This window comes from Anolis carolinensis, chromosome 2 (assembly GCF_035594765.1).
Source record: "Anolis carolinensis isolate JA03-04 chromosome 2, rAnoCar3.1.pri, whole genome shotgun sequence".
NCBI lineage: Eukaryota > Metazoa > Chordata > Lepidosauria > Squamata > Dactyloidae > Anolis > Anolis carolinensis.
This window is the reverse complement of record NC_085842.1, coordinates 144,043,209-144,069,146: the sequence shown is the minus strand read 5'-3', so window position 1 is coordinate 144,069,146 and position 25,938 is coordinate 144,043,209. Positions and strand designations below refer to the sequence as shown.

Genomic DNA, 25,938 nt, shown 5'->3' with positions numbered 1-25,938 from the left:
CCGTAAAGTGAAATAAATACTGAATGTTAGAATATCCACATTTTATTCATTGTTTAATATACTTCAGAGTTCAGTTCTGCATCTTCAAATTTGCTTTGTAAGCCAAACTGATCAGTTCAATTTTGAACAAACATGTGATAATAAATAAAAGCCATAAGACAATGGTGTGTGTGCGTGTGCTGTTAGATTTGTTAACAGGAAGTTGCCAAAATAGATAGGTACACTTTAAAAGATCAACCTTTAATCAGTATGCTTTAGGTAGGACATATTGGCTGAAAACACTCTAGGTTGTTAACATGTTACGAATAAGAGCTTACTGGTCTTTCAATTAAATCAATACAGGGTTGGAGATCCAGTCCAAAGTCAATGAAGTTCCACTCTATGCCCTCTCTTTGATATTCTTCTTGCTCCAAAATAAACATCGTGTGATTGAATAACTGCTGCAGCTTCTCATTGGTGTAGTTGATACAAAGCTGTTCGAAGGAGTTTAACTGGGAAAGACATCCAAAAAGTTTTAGGTTAAAGGTTTGTAACATGCACATTAGTAGCTTTTGCAGGGCAAACCATCTAATGCGTATTTGGAGAATATGCAAAAAGAGATACACATACGATAAAACTAACCAATTACAAAACAGAAAATGCAACTCATCAACAGTTTAATAAGACTTAGAAAAGAAGGACCAGCCACTGAAGAATGTGGCTAATCGAACACTGGTAGCAGCAGTGGGAGACAAAAAATGTGACTCCTTTGACTGCAATAGTTGTCCATCCAAAATGAAGCTTGTAAGAAAAGGTTTGCTTACCAGTAAGAGCGGTTCTTCAAGTACTCATCTGTGCCTTCACACAAATAGGTTTTGCACTTGCGCAGACACTTTATAGACTGTTAGAAAGTTCATAATAAAGTATCTGGCCTTACAAAAACCCATTTTTGTAAAATACAGAGACAGCAAAGATCAGCATGTTTTCAGAAATGTGATTTGAAGTTACCAGATGTTTCAATGTAAAGTTTTTCTTACAAAACACTTGCATAATCATCTACACATAACTGGTACTGTGGATAGATAAAATACTGGCAGTTAAACAAAAAGCAATAAATAGGTTAAGTATTGGAGTCTATTTTAATACCTCAAAGATTTCAAATCCTGCAATATCCAGGATGCCAATGAAGGAAGCTCCCTGTCTCTTGGTCCTATCCAGAGCTTTGTTAATACGATGAACAAGCCAGCGAAAAAGGCGTTCATATGTGGCTTTTGCCAATGCCTCCACCGCAAAGTCTGCCTGAAAATTAAACAGTATATTAAGGCAACCTTCTTTAATCTAATGCTTCCATCAGTCTCAGTCAGGATTGTCTATTGTCAGGAAGGCTAAGTGCTATTTCTCAGTAAGTTTCAGAATATTATGGAAAAAATGGAAAGGAATTGTTTCTTCCCAAGGAGTCAATATTTCCAAGAACCTTTCTAGTTTAGGGAAGGCAAAAGTAGGAAAAAAGCCCTAAAGAATAACACTTACTACTATGCACAAACATTTGCATTAGCACATAAAAATTGACAGGCAACTGAATACAATTCCCCTAACATTCCCTTTGGCAAGCTGTAATTACTCCCTCCGAAGAGAGACCAGGATGGCCCCACCCCTACTGCAAGTCAAGACCTTTTTCTGCCAACAGGCATTTGGGGAAAGGTAAGAGGCAGGCTTTGAGGAAGTTGGGTGGGATTTGGGGGCTTGTTGTGGAAACAAGGATTGGTGAGAAATCTTCAGTGGAAACACCTTTTCCACATGATAACTCTTTCAGGAATAAATTTCCTTACCGAGGGGTAGATTTCTCTCACTTCCTGTTGTCTCATTCTTAACTACAAGTCATATGTAAGTTGCATGTTTGTACCACAGGGACTGCTTGTATATATTGTTTAAATGGCTGGATTAAAAACTTTAAAAGAAGTGCAAAATTAAAGAAGAATTTAGTTCTGTTTTGTGCATTAGCTCAAGAAGTGCAGATTAAGTTACTTTATATCTTAAGGAGAACCACAATTAGTCCCAACCCTAGTTGAGCATCACAGACTACTGTAGTACAGCAAATAATAAATAAAAGAAGTATACGATTTAAAATATTCCTCCATTTAGAGAACTCTTGCACTATATAGTGTATACATTTTATATATTTTCTCTGAAGTGGAATCCATTCATTAGCTCTGTGAAATCAGACACCATGATTCTGATTTATACTGAAGGGAAAACAAATTCCTTAAAACCTCTTTTTCTATCATTGAAACTATTGGGGCAGGTATCCATTGATACTTGCCCCTATCATTTTGAAAGCAGTGAACATACTCACTAAGGCCATCACTGCAATACATCTCCATTGCATAAAAAATTTCTTTCTAAAACCAGAGGGATAATTAATTCTATTTCCTGCGCCTTAAACTTTAAAGGTTTCCTTGCCCAAAACGGCTTCTACCTGTCCTTCTTATATTTGGCAGGCTTAATCCTATCAGAAGCAAGCAAATCAACTTATAAATTTAATCCAATGCCACCCAATAACATTGGGAACTCTGAATAATTTTTCTTTTTAAATATCAGAAATACCAACTTGAAACCCATGCATTTGCCTGAAATTTGGCAGGTTTCATTCACTCAGAAGGAACTATGAAGTGCTTATTTCCTTAAATCCTTAAACCAAATTCACTGAGAATCGTTTAAGTACCTATTTGTTGATTTTCTCACTGCAGCTAATGGGGAAGGATGTAAAGCTTTTTCAAAATCTTTGCCAGACTCCAATATGGGTATACACCTCTGATAACTACAAATATACTAGCAAATAGAATTTCCATCCAGTCTACTACCCTTAGGTTGGTAGCTGGGCTCCTTACCACACTCCCTAAAGCTAATTCCAAACTAACTTCTCAACAAAATGGAAAAGTTTTGAAGCAGTCTTTAAATACATTTTTATAATTACGCAGTACCGCACCACCTCGCATGGCAAAGAGAAGCAGTGTAAAAGAATTCAGGCTAAAAACATAACTATTTCAGGTGCAACAATTTTCATCGTTCTCCATATCAGAGCTCACCTGTTCTTTGGTTTGTGCTTTCTGGACATAGTCCCTGCCAACTTTAATGCGTGGAGTAAGTATTGCTCGAGTAAATTCCATTACATTCATTCCTAATAGGTGGCAGAGTTTCTGTGCAACTACAAACACAAACATTGCAGTCAGTTAACATTAGGTGCCTCCAGAACTGAACCACCAGATTAATACTTAAAAAATGCTCTCGAATAGTGGTTTTTCCTTTTCATATAAACATGTTTAACATTTGTCTGTATGCCACAGAACTCTACATGCTGAAGTGTGTCCTAGCTTTGAAACTCAGTTTGTGCACATCCACTGGGACACAGTGCTTCACTGCACAATGAAGGGTACAACCTTACTAGCTCATGCTGCTTTGTATTGAAACTCTGCAAAAAAAAAAAAAAAAAAAAAAGAGGCGGTGGGCAAGATGGTATTCAGGAAAGCTTTCCACTACTTCTGCTCTTACTTTGGAAACCTTGATGAGCCACCAAAGAACTATAGTGTTTTCCAGTCCATAATATGAAAATCATTACATTAGTTTTTCATAGCAACAAGATGTAGTACCAGAGTAAATGCTGTAACCTTGCAGAAAATACTAAATGCTGAAAGAGTCTATCAATAACCTTTCTAGACTGAGAAAATGCATTGAATATGATTGTGCTTGCAATTTTACCAGTTTTTACTTGATACACTTACAAGTTTGGTGGCTGCATAACCATCACATCCTACCATATGAATTAGCTTCCAAACATCAGAAAATCCTTCTCCCCCCGCCATTAAATCTGAATACTTACAGATAGCAAGCAACTTAGGTATGCTGAGTTTTTAATATATGTTGACTGTCTTGTTAAAAGAAATCATAATATTCATCCAGCAATGTAAGAAAAAAAAACACTAGCACCAGAAGATTCCCACCCTCCCTAGATACTATGAAATGATAAAGTCATTGCTATGCACACCACATTGTCATTTGGACACTCAGAGCGTCTAAATATAGCACTTAACAGTCTCAATTTCATCTAAAAATCATGCTTGGCTTCAGAATCACTGTCCCTGGCAGTAAAAACGTTATATAGACCCAAGTAAAATAAACTGATTCAACTGCACATACCATTTCATTTTAGAGGTTTAAAGACTTTGCTATAAGTGCTTAGTGAGGTTATAGTTCACATTCTTTTTCAGAGAGAAAAAAATAGTATGTTAACATAGAGATTCTGTGGAGTGAGGAGTGAACAATGCAAGTTTCTTACTACATGAATACTAGTTAATGTTACAACTGCTCATCACTGACAATAAAAAAGGGATATTTAGTCATGTTTCATAGGTTATGCATCAAACCAGTGAATAAAGTCTGTATAGTGCAGGTAAATGTAGCCATAAAAATGTATACCTGTATTTTCTGGCATAGATGCCTGGTCAGTGTTTCGTTCCTTCTTGAAGGATATGTTACCAAACTGTAGTACTGACGAGACTACTTTCAACATAGCTGAGGCAAAAAATACATAAATGAATTTGATTAAGTAGTTTTTACACATTTATATTTGTTTAATATAATTTATTTTGCTCTAATGAAGAAAGGTAATTAGCTATGTATGGCAATGGTGCTCGGTCCAAACACTTGTTCAGATCCACTTTGGCCAGGAATGGCCATGTGTTTATATTTGTGTGTGCTGCACTGTTTTTAATTGTTGTCATGGTTTTAAATGACTTTATCTAATTTTAAAGTATTTTGACATAAGATTTAATTGTATTCTAATTTTTACTAAAAGTAAAGGTAAAGGTTTCCCCTTGACATTAAGTCCAGTTGAGCCCGACTCTGGGGGGTGGTGCTCATCTCCATTTCTAAGCCAAAGAGCCAGCGTTGTTCATAGACGCCTCCTAGGTCATGTGGCCGGCATGACTGCATGGAGTGCCATTACCTTCCCGCCAAAGTGGTACCTATTGATCTCACATTTGCATGTTTTTGAACTGACAAGTTGGCAGAAGCTGGGGCTAGCAACAGGAATTCACCCCATCTCATGGATTCAAACTGCCGACCTTCAGGTCAGCAATTTTCTCTATTAATTATTAATTAGAGTAAGCTTTTTTAACACATGTGAGCAGCTTAGGGTTCCATTTTGAAGAAAATGCAATATAAGTTTAATAAATAATAATAACAAATAGATAATCTCTGATTATTTTTATTAAGATGAGTTGATTAGGATGTACTATTCCACACTCTTATGGAATACCATAGACATAGATATAATACACAAACACTGTGACTTCTGTCAAACGTACCCAAGATTTCATCATGAGAAAATCCCATGATATGCATTGCTTCCATAGTCTCCTGAAAATTATCCTTGTCTTGCTGACCAGGAATAGGGATGTAGCCATTGGATAGGAATCTGTAGTTATTAAACCCCTCAAGGAGTAAGTCGGCTGTGATGGAGAAAAATGAGAGGTTTTTTACCCCCAGGACATCTGGGTACTAGTAAATCTATATATTTATTTATCCATATTTAAATCAACCAGAAGACATCATGGTACGTAAGCATTTGAATCACTCACAATGATACATTTTGAAATTGACCAGTTCCCTGGAATTTATAGCTGGATTTTTTTCAATACATTATTAAAACTCAGATTTTTTTCCCTCAAGAAACAGGAAACACAGCTTTTCAGAGGAAAATACTAGACCAGCAATATTCCAAGAGAGACATGAGGACATGTTTAATTATTCTCAAAGAGTATCTTTATTTATAATAAAACAGTATTATTGTACTACTGAGAAGAGGTCATTAATGCTTGCGCTGAAGTGTAAACAGCTTGCCTCTCTGGCAAGTGACTTGGCACTCTGCCCAGCCTGAGTGTTCTTCTGTCCAGCATAGTATGACAGTTGCTGCCAACACTTCATTGAACACTTCTTTGACTGTCCAACTCAAGGCTGAGGTGTTTCCGCCAAACCAAGGACTCAAACGGTATATTCTATGTAGTAACATTGCAACTGGATCAGTCAATATCAGCCATATTCATTTTACTGATGCCTGCACTACTGTAGCTTTCTCAATAAAACACCTTAACTTGCCCACTTCCAGAACATATTAGCAATCATTTTTTCAAAATATCTTAGAATGATTCAGTGCAAACATCCATTGAAAAACATGCAGTCTTTTCTCTTTAGAGCAAGCCTGCAAACCCTGTAGCTCTCCAGGTGTTTTGGACTTCAGTTCCCAAAATTTCTGACCAGTGAGCAAGCTGGCTAGGGCTTCTGGGAGTTGGGGGCCGAAACACCTGCAGGCCACAGGTTGTAGAGGCCTGCTTTAGAGCAAGCGTTGGAAACCCCAGGGGTTAGTGGACACACTGTCCTCTTACAGGACCTGACTCCTTTTCATTTTTTAAATTAAATATCCCAATACGTGTTGCCTTACCTTTCAAGTGTTCACCTGCCCCAGCTAGTAGCTGGTAGAAGATATGAAAGGTCCGTTCATCTTTGGCTTGACGAACAGCACGAGATTTTTCTAATAAGTCTTAAGTCAGAGCAGTTAAGGATTTTAATGGGCAACAGTGCAACTTATCATGAAAAAAAGCAAAATGTTTCTAAATTGGCAATAAAATGCTCTGTGTTGTCTTACCATCTCACTTTTTCCCCCACATATTCAATTTTTGTTAGCATCAGACTATCAAGGAATGGAAAGATACCTTTTATGGTATATGTTTTGGAAGAGGATTAGAAGAACCAAGAGAAAAAAAATACTTAATAGTAATGAGGATGGCACAATAGCAGGGGGGATGGTTTTCAGAAAGATACATTTTAAAGGCTATATAATAAAATAGATAATGTATATGGAAAGGAATAGCAAAGTGGGGAGAACAAAGCTGAGGTAAGGAGTGCAGGACCACTACTAAAGTAAAACTGCTAATTAAAAACTACCTATGTTCTGGCTTGGATAGACTAACATTGGCATATCTTGCACCATATACGCTGGCTTTGAGGACATAAACAGAGGAATCCTACTGATGTCTTCCCAACAATAGGAAATGACAGCTGGAATTTTGAGGAAATATTTGAAAACACTTCAGTGAGATCCAGAGCTTGAGTCTGAAGGCAGTCTCTAGATATATAGCACAGGGACTTTACAAATTCTTCAAGAAGCTAAGTATCACTACTAAAAAGACGTAAGACAAAAGAAATAATATGGAAATGAAGCCTATGTAGTTTTGAGCTTCAACTGGTAAGCAATCTGAATGGTCAACACTGACAACATTCATGTTAAGTCTTTAATCTACTGATAAGCTAGATCTCTTTAAGTAGTGATTTTTTGTAGAATTTTTAACTTTACTACTTTCAAATACATCCCACATCCATTCCCAGTAACACAACTCCAATAAATTAAGACAACACATTGCCTCATAATCACAATATTATAGCTGTCCAAGTGGATAAATTTATCTCGTTTTTGAATTAGCTTAGTGAGTCGGGGTAATTGTTGATAAGTTTGTTGTAATGTTTTTGAGGATGACATTACATTATCCAGAAACTGGTATGTATTTAGCATTTATTCTATAGATCATAAATGAAATTATCTAGGTGACCTAATTTTCTCAATATCATTGCCTGTAACTAGAAACTGTCTACAAAGTCAGCCATAAATTTAATTTCTATACACTCATTAGTTTACCATGTGGGTTTTTGAAAACAGGATACATGTTTCAATATTGGCCCCAACAATATAACCAGTAACATCAAAATTTATTCTGATGAATTTGCCCTGCAGAAAACAAACAAACAGATGTATTCATTTTTGATTTTTAAGGGCTTCTGAATAGTATACACAAAAATAAAGTTCAAAGCAATATGACACAAAACATAAATATCAATATAACAAAAATATTAGGAATAAACTAATAATTGCTCAAAAGCTATTAGCCACAACAATGCCTATATTCATGATTTAGTGGATTTTTGATATTGCCTCATTTCAATTGGGTGAAAATCTGCCATCCATTTTCCTCTGGGGGACCAACTTTCTCTTAACTCATAATTTTAAAATCCTCAGTACTTAAGATTACTTTTATACATAAATAAACCACCATCTGGAGTTCATTAAGTTACTCATTGCAAAAATAGTGATTATATTCCGTGCAGAATTAAAGGGAAAAAAATAGAAGAAACAGATGCTGACATTTTTCACAGAAAGGTTTCTCTACTTATATGCACATCATCTTTGCCGTTCCCATAAAATATTAGCACAACAGGCTACTAAGCAATGAAACCGAAGTGACAGTTAACAGGATGGGTCCATACTCAAGTGCATGCAATAGATGATAAAAGCAGCGTTCCCTATCACTTTGTCAGTGGCATCTCTTCAAAAATGTTACACAGTGTGAGAGCAGAGAATCAAGTAACAAGTTTTATGTTTTCAATTATAGTTACATTTTATTAGTTGTTTCTTCAATTTTTAATGTAAAAGATTCCTTTTTATGGTTAATCAAAGCATATTTGTGTCTTCTTTGCAAAGCAGTCAAGGTGTAGAAATGGGTGTTTAAGTACTGTATTGTTTTTTATTGAAGGACCTGGGCCTTATTCCCTTCTTTTAATTTGTTTCAATTTTTATAACACTTTGAAATTAAAATTATTGCTGGTTGAATTTAAAATGGGATGAAAGATTCAAGGTAGCGGATAAGAGCTTTAAAAAATCACTATTATGTACAGAAATGGATGCCTTGAAATAAAGGAATGTTTTGTTGCTCTTTGCTGAGACTGTCTGCAAAATTTTCTTTTACTTGGAGAAGCAAATTAGGTAACTTACTAAGACTGGCAAGCCTGTAGCGAGGGACGGGGGGTTAGGGGTTCAAACCCCCCCCCCCCCCGAAATTTTTCAAGTTATAAAAAAAAATCTCGTTTACTCATGAATTTTAACTGGTTAACCAAATCCCCATGCTAAGTCTATGAGATGCAAAACATTAAGAGTCCCTCCAGGCACTATCTCAAGCAGATATTGACAGGTTTGTAGCGGGGAGGGGTATGTGCTAGGGGTTCAACCCCCCCCCCCGAAATTTTCAAAACCCCTCCCAAATTTTTTTTCTGGCTACGCCCTGAAGACTGGGTTTTACTTTCTTACTCTGTTTCTGCTACACCTCTGCATAAACTCTATTACTCTACACCTTTTATTTCATCTCGGTTTTTACTTCTGTTTCTTTTTTTAAGACTTGCAAGAATAATCTTTATTCTGAGAAAATTGTTTTTTTAAAGATTTTAAAATGTAGCTTAGATTTGTTTCAGAACACTCCATGAATTAAATATATTTAGGCATAGACCTGATACTTTTCATACTTGAATCAACATTGTTTTATCTCTATGATACTTGTTTAGTTATTTTCAGCAAGATCTAGCATCAAAGATCAAACCAAATTTATCCGTTTATTTAAAACTGAGGAAGGAGCAAGCTTGTTTCCTGCTGCCCTGGAGACTAGGACGTGGAACAATGGCTTCAAACTACAGGAAAGGAGATTCCACCTGAACATGAGGAAGAACTTCCTCACTGTGAGAGCTGTTCAGCAGTGGAACTCTCTACCTCAGAATGGGGTAGAAGGTCCTTCCTTGGAGGCTTTAAATAGAAGCTGTCTAGCCATCTGTCAGGGATGCTTTGAATGTGATTTTCCTGCTTCTTGGCAGGGGGTTGGACTGGATGGCCCACGAGGTCTCTTCCAACTCTATGATTCTATGAAAAGATGTTTTGCCTAAAATGAATGTTAAAAATGTTCTAGTTCAAGCACACTTTTAACATGTAAGTGTGGGGGCTTTTGGGAGGGGGAATATTTCATTCATCTTATTACACTTGTGTCTCCTTTATACTGTTTTATTTTTTTTAATTATTTTACATTTTATTTTATTTTTAATTGAGTATTTTTGGAAGCCACCTTGGATGCCACTCTGGGAGAAAGGAAACATACAAATGCAAAGAACATTTTAATTAAGAGATTGGGGGGGGGGGGGAGACTCACAAAACGGGAGGAATTGTCATTTTTTACAGTCTTTGCGTTCCCAAAGGATTCCAAAATGGGGTTGGCCTGTAGAAGCTGACGTTCCAATTCACCCTAAAATATATACAGACAGAAACACAAAATTATCCGAACTGAATCCAGAAGCAGCATGCTCTTCCAGGTATACTTTCCTTCCATAGTTGTCAGGATCCCATCTGTCTTCTCAATACAGCATCTTCAAATAAAGCTTAATGCTATTATTAACAGCTGACAATGACTTACTTTAAAAAGTAGAGGTAGTTCAAAAGTATGATATTACAATAAACACAAAAAATCAAATTAAAATTAAGGCTAATGAATAAAACCAAAAGTTGACATATGGGCAGGTTTTTGAAAAGACATGTAGAAGATATGTCTCTCAATCTTCTCTAAAATTGCATCATGCCACTAAGTTAAATAATAGGAGATATAGAATTAGGATTGCAACAAAGAACAAAAGAAAATAATCTGAGTTGAGCATTTAATACTCTTGTTTAGCTAACATATAGAGTACCTTACCTGAACCATTTAAAAAAGATTACCGTTTTCTGTTTTAATGAACCCAGTTTAGCCTTGTAGTTTTGGTTTGGGCTGAAGTGAAGACTTCTCCATGCCACACTTCAATGCATCTCATGTCCAAAATCAAATGGTTATTCACAAGGACATTCATGGGATTTGACACTGTGTTCACTTTTTTAAAAATGTAATTCAAAACCCGAAAAATACATTAAGAAAAAATCTTAGTTAAGCACTGCCCATGTCATCACTTCTGTATATCCATTAGCCCAATAATGTGACAAGTTGGTGGAAGATATGATTTGCTGTCTTATATGGCAAAAGAGAGAGTCAGGAGAATCATTATTTCTATAATATAATCTAGACCTCTGCAAATATGTCTGCTTTTTCCAGTCAATCTTAATTAATGGAAAAGCAAGAAACCCTAGAAATGCTGCCTTACAGATAATTTTCTTTACATGCATTGCTTACTCTGCTTCTAAATCCAGCCAATGTTTCACAAGATTCATTTTGTTTTCTCATTACTAAAAGTATTCAAGTGTTTGGCCTACTATATTTTATGTCTGTGAAGAACTTTCTGAGCAATGCATTCTCTTGCTCAGCATTTATTTCTTCTTTATCCAGTTATTTAAGTCTCACTGATTTCAGTGACAAGGATTCAAGTAGGGCTTAACTCCCATACTGAAGTCAGCAAGATCCAGGAGTACATTTTATTCACTAGATACTCCATTCTATAACACCAAAACAGAGTGTATTTACTTTCAACTAGGGCTACAATTCAATAGATTTTCAGAAAGAAAATCATATTAGGATGTTCAAGATTTTATTGACGTCCATTAAGCAAGACCATTCACCAAAAAGAGGCTATTTTTTGTATTTTAATTTTGTGTGGAGGTTCTCACTAGCTCTATCTTTCCAAAATTTTATATAAATGCCTTCCAGTAGAAACTCGTTAATATAGTATGCTTCCTATTTAATATTTTCTCATAGGGACTCTGATAATCTGGTATGTTTCTTGATTTTCTTAATACCATGTAGCACAGTCTCATTTGAGAAAATAGACAGAAGCCTTCTGCAATATTTCAAAGAAACTCAAAACCACAGTGTGAGGATGCTGCAGCTCTCTAGATTAATCCCAACATTCAGTAGAAAAGGCTGAATTCCTACCAATCCAAACCAAAGGCAAAATATTGCACTGCCTTTCAAACAAATAGAGGGAGATCTTGGAAAAAGCATCCAATGTATTGTAATTGTGTGATAACATGCAATATATTCATGCAAATCAGCGGTGTAATGATAGATAAAGAAGAGAGGCTTTGCTCTCCACATCCCTGTGATTTGGCTCATTGTGAGAGCGAAGTGAGAAGCTAAAAGAGCTACGTGCTACTCACATACAACAGGGATCCACTCTGCAGTTCAAAATGACAATGAAACAAAATGTTAATGGTTATGAACGTATCAGCGCTACAGAAACACACTGGGAATAATAATTCTAAAGACAGTGGTTCTCAACCTGTGGGTCTCCAGGTGTTTTGGCCTACAACTCCCAGAAATCTCAGCCAGTTTACCAGCTGTTAGAATTTCTGGGAGTTGAAGGCCAAAACATCTGGGGACCCATAGGTTGAGAACCACTGCTCTAAGATAACCTGCTTATTAGCTTCTTTTGATCTGGAACAAAATTGTAACTACCAACACCTGTTCATTTTTCAAGCAATTAGACAGGGCTAGTAATAGCACTGTGTGATGAAAGGAGTCAGGATTTTGACTAATCTCGCTACAATGCCAGGCAAACCCACTCACTTTTTACTCTGCACCAAGAACTTCTTTTTAGATTGTGTTTTAGACTTCAACTTCAATGATCCTCAGCAAATACAATCAAAGGCCACAGACTACAGGGGTCATACTCCCAAATATTATGGATAAGTAGTCAGTGAATCACAATTTTGACAAACAGTGGTCCATAAAAGTTATGTAGAAAAAGCTAAATACAATCTATTGCTCTAATGCTTTGTATAGGAAACAAACAGTAACACCTTCCCGCCCATGAAGTCTACAAAATGTGAGCTCACACGCTACAGCAACTACTATTTGGATGTATCTATCAACTCAGGCAGTTCTACTTTCAGTCTCACTCTACATCTACAGCAGGGGTCCCCAAACTTTTAAAGCAGAGGGCCAGTCCACAATCTTTCAGACTGTGGAGGGGCCGAATTATCATTTGAAAAAAAAATGAACAAATTCCTGTGCACACTGCACATGTCTTATTCGTAGTGCAAAACAACAACAACAATGAAAGAACAATACAATATTTAAAAATGAAAACAATTGTAAACAACATAAACCTATCAGGATTTCAATGGGAAGTGTGGGCCTGCTTCTGGCCAATGAGATAGTCAGGTTCATTAGGATTGTTGTTGTTGTGTGCCTTCAAGTCATTTCAGACTTTAGGTGAGCCTAAGTCTAAAATTATTTATTTATTCATTTACTACATTTATTTATTACATTTATATCCTGCCCTTCTCACCCTGAAGGGGACTCAGAGCAGCTGTATGTACATACAATATATTATATTATTAGCATAGCACAATATTAGCATTATATATTACTACATTGAACTATACCACTATACTGTAATATTATATGTAATATATAACATATAATTAATATTATTATATGGTATTATTATTAGTATTATATTGTATAACATTATAATATTATTATCAATATTATATGTATATACAATATAGTATACTAGCTGTGCCTGGCCACGCGTTGCTGTGGCATTGTCTGGTGGTGTTGGTGAGAAATTGTTGAGGTAGTAGTTGTATTGAATGTCTGTTGTATGGTTGTCTTTATGTTTAGTATGCATTTGGTTGTTTGTGTACTGTGAAAGTGGTGAGGGCAGAGGGGGTCTATGTATTTTATAGGCAGTGTGGAAGAGGCCTAAGCGAGGCCTAATTCTGCCTTTCCCCTGGGCTGAGTGGGTTGCTAGGAGTGGGCAGAGCTTAGCCTTCTAACTGGCAGCAATTGGATAAAAACAATTATTCCTCTCCCTCTAATTAGGACTTTCTTTTTCTTTTCTTTTTTTTGTATCAACCTAGAGGTGTGGATGAGGGGTTGTGCTGTCAGTTTTCGGGGTTGGGGGGCCTTTAGTTTTGTTGTTTTGTCGGTCGCCAGGATTCCATCACTCTTTTATATATATAGATTATTTAAAATGATATAAAAATATTATATTATAAAACTGAGGGCAGGGGCCAGGTAAATGACCTTGGAGGGCCGCATCCGGCCCCCGGGCCTTAGTTTGGGGACCCCTGATCTACAGCATACATTTTAAGGGAGTGAGTGCACAAAATCCTCCATTTTAATAGACCGTTTCCATTTTCAATTTCAACATTTTTATTTATCACATCATTCCAAGGAACTAAGGAGCCAGTAACCGACCTTATTTGGTTCATTGAGCTTAACAAATAATTTTAGAGACAGTTTAAAGATAGTAAGTGACTCAAGAATTTTTTGCTTTGAAATTCATGTATTAATCATCTCCAATAAGACCCAGGATCTAAAGGAGAAATTACCCCAACTTTATTCTGGCCTCAGTTTTATTTTAGTACACAGCAAATCACTAAATATTGTATCACTAAACACTACTATCCACCACCACCCCCCCCCCCCAAAAGTCAGCAAAACAATGAAAAGTTTGGAAAATTTTGTGGTTCACAGTTTGTCAGCTATATTATACTATTTGCAAAATACATTTGTTTGTGTATACAGTATATGAAATAATGAATTTCACTGTAAGTTGCATGCCTGTACCAACATTACTGGTATACTTAAATTGGATGATGGCAGGTAGTTTCCTAAAACACAAAATAAGAGAGCAAGATCAAGCCTAGATAAAACATAAAAAGACACTTGCCTGGTGCTTCACTGGTTTAGGTGACTCGGGCTGTTTTTTTGCAAACAAACAAATTAACATGTTAGCAAGTCTGATATTTATAAACCCTTCCCAATCTGCAAGATTTCACTGTTTTCATTACAATTAAACATTGATTTTCTTGTCCAAAGACAGTTTGGAAGATCTAAAGGTATTCCTTATTGCTGTATCAGCAAGGTGATTAACAGGTATGGTACAGGTTTCTTCGAAAACATCAGGACTGATTATAGAGTAAAGAAAAATGCCGCCTGAAGCCTTAAATATATGTATTTTTCTCAAAATGATCTGTTAAACAATCTTGTCAGAACAGAACATTATCTTTCCTGACTATCAGAAGTATCAACTTTGTTTTATGTAAATACCTGTACCAAGCTACATCTGCCCCAATTTACATTCAAGTGCTATACCAGTAAGCATACAGATACAAGCATAGAATAGCTGTTTCGATCTCTTTGTGCAATCTCTAAGAACAGACTTTTTACAAACACAAATAAGTTCAGAATCCTGAAAAAATGCATCAGAACCCTGAAGCAATCTGGAATATTTTCTTAACTTTGTTTACTGGACTCACAAATCACAAATGCTAAATGTAAACTGCCTTTAAAAACTGCAGGATCCCAGGAGTTGGCATTTTCATTGTTGATAATGCCATAAACAATGACCTGGGATATTTGATGATGCAGCTATAGTTTGACAGTTCCTATCATCACTTGAACCCACTGAATAACATGAGCAAAGACTATCATCAAGAAATTCGCAAAGGTGACAAAACAATACCAGTTATATTTTAATACTGAGAACTACAACTAATATGCAGTTTAAAAAATTAGGCTGTATTATTATCACAAATCATGAGTTCAAGTCAATGAAAGACAAGCAGCCTAATCTAATGAAGTCTGATGCTTGCCCTCAACTACAACATTGCTCCAAATTCAGTAATATTTCCCTCCATGTAACAGAAACAGTAATTCATTTGTAAAAAGCTATTCAGTCAACACAAAAAAATTTAAAGGAGTATAGTGGGCCCTTGGTATCCACTGGGGTTTGTTTCCAGAAAACCACCTCCGCATAGGTAACAATATATGTGGATGCTTAAGTCCCATTCTATACAATGACATAAAACTCTGTCCCTTATATAAAATGGTAAAATCAATGTTTGCTTTTTTAATCTAAAAAAACCCCAAGCTGTGCATGGCTGAATCTGTAGATACAGAATCTATGGTTATAGAGGGCCAACTGTACATTGAAATATATCATTTGGCTATGGGAGCAAACTATAAGTAATGGAGTAAAGGTTCAGTATTATCTATATCTCATACTACAGTTTATATTGCTCTACAAAACTCAACTAATTGTTTCTTGAGATCTGCGATCAGATCTCCATGCCTTCTCTCCTTTAGGCTCAGTTTTAGATTACATAATAGTACAATCAAATTCTGAAGACTTAACTTTAGGTTCACAGTAATTATGTTGAAGACAACATAGGAGAAAAATGGATGAAAGATTCATTTTTTAAATAGTTACTTGTCTCGATCTGCTTACCACTATGCTGGAAGTAACAACAAAACCGTGTTTCTTGAACTGTGCTCCTTCAGGTGTCTTGGACTTCAGCTCCCAGAAATCCCAGTCAGCTGTTAGGAATTGTGGGAGCTGAAGTCCAAAGCATTTGTAGGAGCAGTTTGAGAAACCAATAAAAAAACCATCTGGCATAGATTACTTTAAATTTGCTTCTATCTGAAATATGCTTCAGAAGACTGCTTATGCTAACAGTAAGAGTATGAAAAGACAACATCGAGAGTAAAGAGGTGCAGCAGTTGACCTGTAATGAAAATTATTATACAATAGCATCAGTCTTACTATATACAATGCACATATGTGATTAAGAATTCAACACACCAAGAAGCACACAAAAAATTTCAAAGGTTTGTCTATAGCAGACATGGGCAAACTTCAGCCCTCCAGATGTTTTAGACTGCAACTGCCACAATTCCTAACAGCCAGTAGCCAGAATTGTGGGAGTTGAAGTCCAAAACACCTGGAGAGCTAAAGTTTGACCATGTCTGGTCTATAATGTTTGTATCAATGTAGGTGCATCTTTAAAAAACTAATTGAGTCATATTTTCTCCACAAATTCCTCTTAAGCTCACAAGAGCCTTCTCCTGAGGCAAACAGAACAACTCACAATATCAAAAGCCAGAAGAGAGTTTTCTTTCATACCCCAGAAATGGACCACACAGGGAGGGAACAATGCTCTATCCCAGAACTTAACTTTGGAAACCAACCAGCTCTACTACTCACTGCCCTCCTATGTTATTTCCAGATATATGCATAACTGTACAACCTCAGAACACCAACCATAGTGCAGATTAAAAATTCAGCTTTTCTCTTATTCCCATCTTGTGTGTAAGGCGCAAGCTGGGTTCTCTAGAGAAAAGTAGATCTAAATTATTTTCCAACATTAAATGGATTATTTTAAAAATAAAAATATAGTGTGTTCAGCAAATCCAGAGAATTAACTATAAAATGATAATTAAAACTCACAGGAATATTGTGGTCCTTTCTTCCTTTATGTGAGGAGGCAACATGTGCAAGATATTGAATTACTTTCTTGGTATTCTCTGTTTTTCCAGCACCCGATTCACCTCTGTAAGAATACGCATAATTTAAATGTCAATTTGGGGAAAGAAAAAATGGTCAGTCTTTTCCTAACGCTAAGACCAATAACTCATACAGCTGTACAATATATCTGATAAGAATTTCCAGTGAATATTTTTAGAAAGACAATTTTCAAACTAAAGAATTCTCTAAAACAGTGGCTCCCAACCTTTGGTCTTCCAGTTGTTTTGGACTTCAACTCCCAGAAATCCCAGCCAGCTTATCAACTGTTAGGAATTGTGGGATCTGACATTCAAAACACCTGGAGAACAAGATACAAAAACACTGCAAGAAATGCTTCATTCAAAGATACAATTGGAATCCAAATTATTTTTATTGTGAATGTCAAATAACCAAACAAAATCACTAAACTATAAAGTATTATGCTACATGATCATAACAGCAAGAACAGTACTATACACACAGTTCTGGAAGAAGGCAGACCTCCCAACAATAAAAGAATAGATAGTTAAAGTCTTTAAAATAGCAGAAATTGATAAATTAGCAATGATGAACAAATAAAAAAACATAATAAAACTTTATCAAGAACTGGGAACCATTTCTAAATTATGTAAAAAAAAAAGAAGGAAGGAAAAGTTTTTATAAAAGGCTTCGTAATGCAACCTGTTAGAATATGTGTAGGGAATTTATAAATAATAAATATCAGGCTAGAGGGAAGAATAGAAAAACCATGTAATAGGAAGAACGGAATTATATATGAATGTCTCCAACCAAGGGACAGGAAGTCACTAAATTGGGAAGGGTCGGAGGAGAGCATAATAAAACATGAATATTGTATAAATGTTAGGAAGTATTGTATTGATTCATGCATATAGACATGTATATATATATATTTGTTTCATGTTTTTATGAATATGTAAATTCAAAATAAAACATACCAATCTGAGTAAAACACCTGGAGGACAAAGGCTGGGAACCATTGCTCTACCACATCATTTTCACCACAGGGCCAGCAGTATAAGCTTAACACAGCTTATACAAACTTCCAGCATGTTAAATGTTTGTTTGGCTTCACAACTGCATTTATTTATTTTGTGTCAAAATCACTGCACAAATAAGTACAATAGAGTCTCATTTATCCAACATAAACGGGCTGGCAGAACGTTAGATAAGCAAAAATGTTGGATAATAAGGAGGGATTAAGGAAAATCCTATTAAACCTCAAATTATGTTATTATTTTACAAATTAAGCACCAAAACATCATATTTTAGAACAAATTGACAGAAAAGGCAGTTCAATACATGTAACATATGTAGTAATTACTGTATTTACGAATTTAGCACCAAACCATCGCAATCTATTGAAAACATTGACTACAAAAACACTGGCTACTAACAAATTTGACTACAAATATAGAATTGCATAAAATGAACTTATAGTAACAACATTGTCAAGTTAAATCCGTAAAAAGTTCTGTCCTTGCTGCCTAGAGAAACAGCTGTGGATCCAGGTGGGAGGCAGACTGCGTTGGATAACCCAGAATGTTGGTTAAGTGAAGGTTGGATAAGCGAGACTCTACTGTAAGTTTAAAACTGATAAAATAAAGGGATCACAAGCAGCTGAATAGTTTTAGACTAAAAACAGACAGTAGCAACTGCATTGTCTGTAGCTTTAAACAGTTCTTCCTCTGTGCATGAGGCAGGGCATTGTGGAAAGGCATACAGATGCTGAGTTGTTTGTTCTGCTCCATAGCCACACAAGGTGGAGGATTCTTCTAGGTAGTGCGATTTTGCCAGATTGTCTTTTGATCTGCCAACTCCACTTCTGAGTCTGTTGAGGCACTTCCAAGTTGCCTATTCTTGGTTTGCCCATGGAGGAAGACCCTCGTGGGGGGCCATACAGTTGGAATTGCCTGATTTAGCTGCCTACGGGGATATTCTTGCTGTTGCTGGAGGAACACTTAAGAGGAGTGGTGGTTCTCATAAAACTTTTCCTTGATTTAAGTCTACTGGCAGGACTTAAATCATACAGTGGGTGGCTTTCACAGTGTTCAAACTTATTTCTCTCGCAATTCTCAGCAATTTCCCACTAGCTTACATGCCAGCTAGCAATGCCAGCTAGCTTACATAGTTTATCAACAATTGTAGGTTTAAGACATTATGATTATTCTACATGTCTAATTTAGTGCTATACACCTGCGTTATGAGATAGCTTAGTACATTTTACTGTAAATCACTTAGATTTTACCCTAACAGGGAGTATACAAATTATGTAAATAATTAAAAGGTCAGTATTCTTTATGACAGTGACTACAGTAGGGGCTATACATTAGGGGCTATACAGAGAACATGAAAGTCCGCAATTCTTCATTTACGAAGAAGCAACTGCTGTGACTGATGGTGGTTTGTTGCTGACTGACATACCCTTGCATAAGCCATATCCAGCATTAAAAAGAATTACAACAGGAGTCCCACTTCTGCCTATCACACCAAAGATCACTTACAGAAGGGGTCCCCAAACTAAGGCCCCGTGGTAATTTACCTGTCCTCACTTAGGATTACCCTAAGTCTGAAATTACTTGCAGGCACACATCAACAACAAGACTAATTAACTTGACTATCTCATTAGCCAAAAGGAGACCCACACTTTCCATTAAAATACTGCTAAGTTTATGGGTTGCTGTGTGTTTTCCAGGCTGTATGGTCATGTTCCAGTATATTAAACTCCACTTGTTTAATAGCCAACAGAATCTCTGAAGATGCCAACCACAGATGCAGGCAAAACGTCAGGATAGAATGCTACTGGAACATGGCCATACAGACCAAAAAACACACAGCAACTCAGTGATGTCAGCTATGAATGCCTTTGACAATACTAAGTTTATGTTTGTTAAAACTGTTCTTCATTTTAAATATTGTATTGTTTTTTCATGTTTTATGTGCTATAAAGAAATGCAGTGGGCATAGGGAATTCATTAATTTTTTTTTCAAACAATAGTCTGGCTCCCCAACAGTCTGAGGGACTCTGAACTAGCCCTCTGCTTAAAATGTTTGAAAACCCCTGACTTAAGGCAAATGAGTGGAAATATCAGTCAGCCACTTCCCAAGCAACAAGAAAAAAGACTCTGAAATGCAAATGTTGCTACCCTGCAGATGGGAGACTGGGCCATATATCTTTATATAACCTTGCATATAATAGACATACTATTCTTACCAAGGAGGCTGTCAAAGTAAGATATCAAAGCTTAGACTGAGGAAGTAAATGAAAGTTAAATCTTTTGTTTGAGCCATTATCCAAAATTATCTGACAAATTAATAGGTAGTAACCATTGCGAAAACTATAAAAGAAAGTTAGCCAAAAGGATTTACTTACGTGCAAAGAATGGATTGGTCCTCTCGATCTATGAAAGAAAATGGAATTATCAATCAGTACTAAGGCATAATGACTATATTAATATTTTCTGAAGTTAAAGGTACTCTAAAACTGAAGACTGGTTTATTGAACTGTATAAGAATTTCCTACTCTAGTTTTTCAAAATGTTTTACATTGGGATAAAAAAAGTACATTAAAAAGTACTCAAAACAGATGTGTTACTTAGTACACAAAAATAAACAGGGTAAAGAATACAAATAACAAAGAAAAACCAATTGCAAGTAATCACACAATAGCATCGGAATCTATAAATTGTACAAAATTAAATTAAATTTAGATTTTTTAAAAATGGTATCTGGAACTGCAATAATAAAGTCCCGGTCCTCATTTCACCACACTTTTTTCTCCCAATAAGGGTATGCTCACATGACTTATGAGTCTGGCAAAGAATTTTGTCTGAAGGTGCAATTGTCATGGTTAGCTATAACCACAAAATAGGAGAAAGGAGACTGAAACTGCATAGTGTGTAAGTAAATAGACGCATATGAAATATTCACATTTTTATTTACATAGCAAATCTCAAAAGACCTCAGGCAGGTGTATTTACCTTCAGCCTGCCTCACATACCTGAAGCTACAGAAAAAGGGGAATCAGCACTTAATTAGAAGTCAATTATCCTTGGTTCTACATGTGCTGAACATGCAAAACAATCAAATCTCTCCCTCGACTGGTGGAAAGGGAAGAAACCTCTTTTATTTATTTATTATTTATTTACATCACTTTTACCCCGCCTTTCTCTCTGAGGAGACTCAAAGTGGCTTACATTAAATAGGCAAAAATTCAATGCCTAAAAACAATGTAAAAACAACAATTCATATAAAACAATCTACAAAACAACAGTTCATATAAAACAGATACCATTACAAAATAAAGTCACATTATATAAAATTTTAAGAATGTCCAAGATTAAAATCCATTCATCCAGAATCCTCAAGTCTTCGTACATTCATTAAAAGCTTGCGTTCTTTGAGTTCTTTGCAGTGTCTATTGCCGCGGCATAAGCCTTAAGATAAGAGCCCAGCCATGTTCGGTTTGACTCGTTCAGTTTTGAACGCCACACGCGCTCTAGTCCCCTCTTCTTTCGCTTCATTGCTGCCAACTTCTCAGTAAACCAAGGAGATGGTTTAACTCGGGTACATGAGAGGAGATGTTCCGGAGCGATCGTGTCTATTGCCCTAGTCATCTCCCGATTCCAGAGAGTGACAAGGGCATCGACAGAATCACCAGCCGAGGTGGCGGGAAACTCCCCAAGAGCCATCAGGAAACCGTCAGGATCCATGAGCCTCCTGGGGTGGACCATTTTAATGGGTCCTCCACCCCTGTGGAGGTTAGGGGGCACAGCAAGTCTAAACCTGATCAGGTGATGGTCAGTCCATGGCAACGGAGCGATGGTAAGCTCCTCCACACCGCCATTTTCCTCCCATGCCTGACAGAAAACCAAGTCAAGCGTGTGCCCAGCTCTGTGGGTGGGACCAGATACTCGTTGAGACAGCCCCATGGTTGCCATGGAGGCCATGAAGTCCTGAGCCACACCTGAAAGGTTGGTCTCGGCATGGACATTGAAGTCCCCCAGCACAATGAGCTGTTGAGACTCCAATGCCAGGCCAGAAACCACCCCAGCTAACTCAGGTAGGGAGACTGTAGTGCAGTGGGGTGGTCGGTACACTAGCAGAATCCCCAGTCTGTCCTGGTCACCTACCCTCAGGTGGACACATTCGAACAAGGTTGACTGTGGGATGGGGCACCTGGTCAGTGGATGGACTCCTCATAGATTACTGCGACACCATCTCCCCTCCCTCCAGATCTTGGTTGGTGCTGCACAGTGTAACCTGGCGGACAAAGCTGGGTGAGGTTAATTCCCCCCAGCCTCGTCCAGCCAGGTCTCCATTATGCACGCCAGGTCTGCCTGTTCATCCAGGATAAGATCCTGGATGATAGCAGTTTTACAATTGACAGACCTGGCGTTCAACAGGACCACCTTTAACCTGGAGGGACCGCCAGCCTGGGAACCAAGTTTACCATATCAGGAGGCTGTTTTAAATCTATAAGAACTCTTTTCGCTTCTTATTGTTCAGGGATAAGATCAAACTTATGAAGCAAATGAATTATTTTGATAGCAATAACTTTTTGTTTGGCCACCAGTTAATATTTAAGCCAGTTTTTCACAAAAATGAAATGTTAGTAATATGGGAAGCTAATATGGAAAGAGAAGTGATAGGGTTAGGGTTAGGGGTAGGGACATCTGGACAAGTTTCACGAAGTTTTGTATTTCTCAATGAAATATAAGATTTTGTACAAAAAGCTCAAGATGTTTGATAAACAGTGAAAGATAGCAATGGCAATAGCAATAAAAGAAAAGAAATGCACAGACCCATATTTACACAAATATAGAAATTTGAACACTACTAAGTTTTTCAAAACTACTCATCTTCATTCTGACTGCTACACTATGTCATTACTAAGCTAAGAACTACAGTACTAAAAGTCAGTGCCATGCCACAACATACCGCCTAAGTTGGTATCTGGATCTAATTTATACTCAGGATAGCAACAGTAGGCAAAAGCATAAACACTTTTACTTTTAAACCTAAGCACCTATAAAACATTCAATAAGCCTTGTCTAAATATAACTCATACTTACAAATTAAGAGAGGTCACTACATTTCATAATACAGACAAAATGTATTATGGCTTGCACATAAAGACTATAAATTCCAGAATATCTCAATGTCTATACACTCCGGAATGGGGGTGGAGTTACCACCAAAAGTTTTTTGCCTAGTGATTCGAGAAGGCAAGAGGCTCTGCGCAAATGCAGAATGCTCAGTTGTGTGACTCACAAAGCCTACAAAGAAGAATTTAGACTTCAATAGTAGTCCACTGAATATTTCACAAACACGTAGCCCTGTGTCCAACTTCAAGTGACCAAAATCTTCACTGCACACTGGATGGATACATCTAAGTTGAATGTAATTGTTTTTAAATAAGCTCTACTTACTACTGATCTGAAGAGCCATTTCATTCTCGGAATACTGTGAATTACCGATCAACTCTGCCTTCATCCTTTATTGTCATTTATTTTATATTCTCCCTCTTCCCCAGCCCTGGGTCACAAGGAGGCTTACAAGAGTTAGAATAAAAAACAGCTAGAACTACAAATCACATGACAGTTAAAAAAGAATTAAAATGACAACAAAATTAAAAGAAATTAAATGCATGCCTATTAAAAATATATGGATAACATAGCACATTAAGAAGGCACTTTATTCTCAAAGCCTTGCTGAAATAAAAAATCTTCACCAGAAGGATAATAAGAGCACCAGTCGAGTCCAGATAAGGAGCCTGGGAAGAGCCACTGAGAAGGACATCAGATACACTTGTGACGCACCTCAGGCATGAGCAAACTTTGGCCCTCCAGGCATTTTTGACTTCAACTCCCATAAATACCAACTATCTTACCAGCTGTCAGGAATTGTGGGAGCTGAAGTCCAGAACACCTGGAGGGCTGAAGTTTGCCCATCACTACGAACAAAGAGAATGGCTTCCCCAAAAGATGGCAAACTTTGGGCAAACCCATATGGGAGAAAGTGATCTCTGATTGCCTTGACCAAGTCAGAACTGGAATTTGGGTTATGTCTGGAAACAGACATACACACAAGAGAGCTTTTACAAAAATGTAGTTGTTTATGCTCCCTATAGCTCACTGGGTGACCTGAAACAGTCACTCTTTCTCAGCCTAATTTACTACATACAATTTTTGTGAGACTAACTGGGGAGAGGAGGAGCTATGTAAATTAACTTGAGCTCACTGAAGAAAAAAGATAGTGAAATCAATAAAGATCTGACATACTGCATTTTCTGCTCATGGCTTTTCTACCCTGGGTTGCAGGGCCTACAGCTGAACGCCGGGTGCCAGATGCACTCGCTTTCAGGGCTTTCAGGCCCTGGCAGGCCTTGGCGCTTTGACACCAATGGGCTGAAAATCTTCATTTTTTCAGACCTTAAACAGAAAAGCTTATTCGGAAATGCACCCATTTCTGTAAGCGATGGACATAAATGGATAGCAATTCTATACAAATGCTCGAGACAAGTACCTAGCCCAAACTAAGAGTACATGCATGTACTGGGAACTTTGCCTATGGAAGAGGAGGAATTAATACTAGCTTCTAAGAAAGTTCTGCAATGTTTCAACCCTACTTCTCTTTTGGCAAATCTACCATGAAGATGAATTTTCAATTTATTTTAACTGAAGTTCTTATATTAGATACAGCTGACATACCAGCCCTGAGAACAGCCAAAGTCTTGTTCTACTTCCTGCTTTTAACAAAGCAACAATTCATCTGACATTTTCCATTTCTTCCTATGCTCTCAAGGAGCTTGTATAGTTAATTATAAGAATAATTTTCCTTTAAAAAATTAGTAACCTAACATCAAACAACAGCAATATACCCTTCCGCTGTTAAAGCTCACCCAAGCAATTAATATTACAACAAACAACAAATGAATGTTGTGCCTTAAAGTTGCCCTTCACCATGTAAATTATAACATTAATATAATAAGAATCCATAATATTACAAAACAACAAATTTCCAAATTGGTGTTGTGTTTTCAAACTGCACTTATTTTGCCATTCTAACCCCATATTTATATGGAACAACAATGTCTGTGTGTTCATCGTTAACATACTGCATAAATGAATACCAAATTTCGAAATTTTGTATGGTTTAAATTTTATTTTATTCACTAAAATATTATGGGACTGTGAAGAAGTGTATAATTATATTTTGTTTATAGATGATATGTGTATTTGATTTTGGTTAAACAGCCAGGTTTGGCTAAGGTTAAAATGGTGAGTATGTGAATTGACAATATGTATGGGGGAAGGTAGCCATCTTAGAGTGCTAGAACAGGTTACCATAGCAACAGGGGCGGAGCCAACCGCCGCCTGGAAAGGAGAAGGGGGAATATTTTAAAACCCAGCAGTCTGTGATTTCCATTCACAGTGAAGGAACTGATTCTCAGGTGGAGAATCAGGGTGACTCAGAAGAATTTGAGTCAGGCCTAAAATAAAAGGATTTATTTTAGGAGTTGGTGATTCTCTAGTCACAGAGAAGGATCTAATTCTTGTGTGGAGAATCAGGCTGGCTTAAATAGAGAGATTTGAGTCAGATTTAGGTTAGGCCAGACTAGGCAAGTTAGGTGATTTGTCTAGGGTCAGTTATAGAGTCTGTGGATTAGGGAACATTAATCCCATGGGATCCAGTAGGATCAGGGTTTAGTGTAATCCAGAGAAAGAAGTATTTTTGAAAGTTTAACCACCTTATAACTGTTTGTAACCATTAAGCGAAGTGCCTTTACCAAGTTATCTG

General features: G+C 36.9%; 1 protein-coding gene across 8 annotated transcripts in view; it reads right to left on the bottom strand.

Annotated features, from left to right (window-relative positions):
* The window catches only part of myh10 (myosin heavy chain 10), a 113,031-nt gene that overhangs the window by 68,574 nt on the left and 18,519 nt on the right, over positions 1–25,938 (bottom strand). For 4 of the 8 annotated variants that reach the window (XM_062970719.1, XM_062970717.1, XM_062970718.1 and 1 more), the window contains exons 4-15: positions 20,510–20,537; positions 17,062–17,164; positions 14,503–14,532; positions 11,978–11,995; positions 10,053–10,145; positions 7,753–7,816; positions 6,476–6,574; positions 5,343–5,486; positions 4,453–4,548; positions 3,066–3,184; positions 1,126–1,278; positions 318–491 (exon numbers count right to left, since the gene is read on the bottom strand). In XM_062970719.1, the coding sequence (XP_062826789.1) occupies positions 318–491; positions 1,126–1,278; positions 3,066–3,184; positions 4,453–4,548; positions 5,343–5,486; positions 6,476–6,574; positions 7,753–7,816; positions 10,053–10,145; positions 11,978–11,995; positions 14,503–14,532; positions 17,062–17,164; positions 20,510–20,537 (1,121 nt within the window). The remainder of the gene's footprint in view (positions 1–317; positions 492–1,125; positions 1,279–3,065; positions 3,185–4,452; positions 4,549–5,342; positions 5,487–6,475; positions 6,575–7,752; positions 7,817–10,052; positions 10,146–11,977; positions 11,996–14,502; positions 14,533–17,061; positions 17,165–20,509; positions 20,538–25,938) is intronic. The other 4 variants (XM_062970720.1, XM_062970723.1, XM_062970721.1 and 1 more) reach the window with 2 other exon arrangements.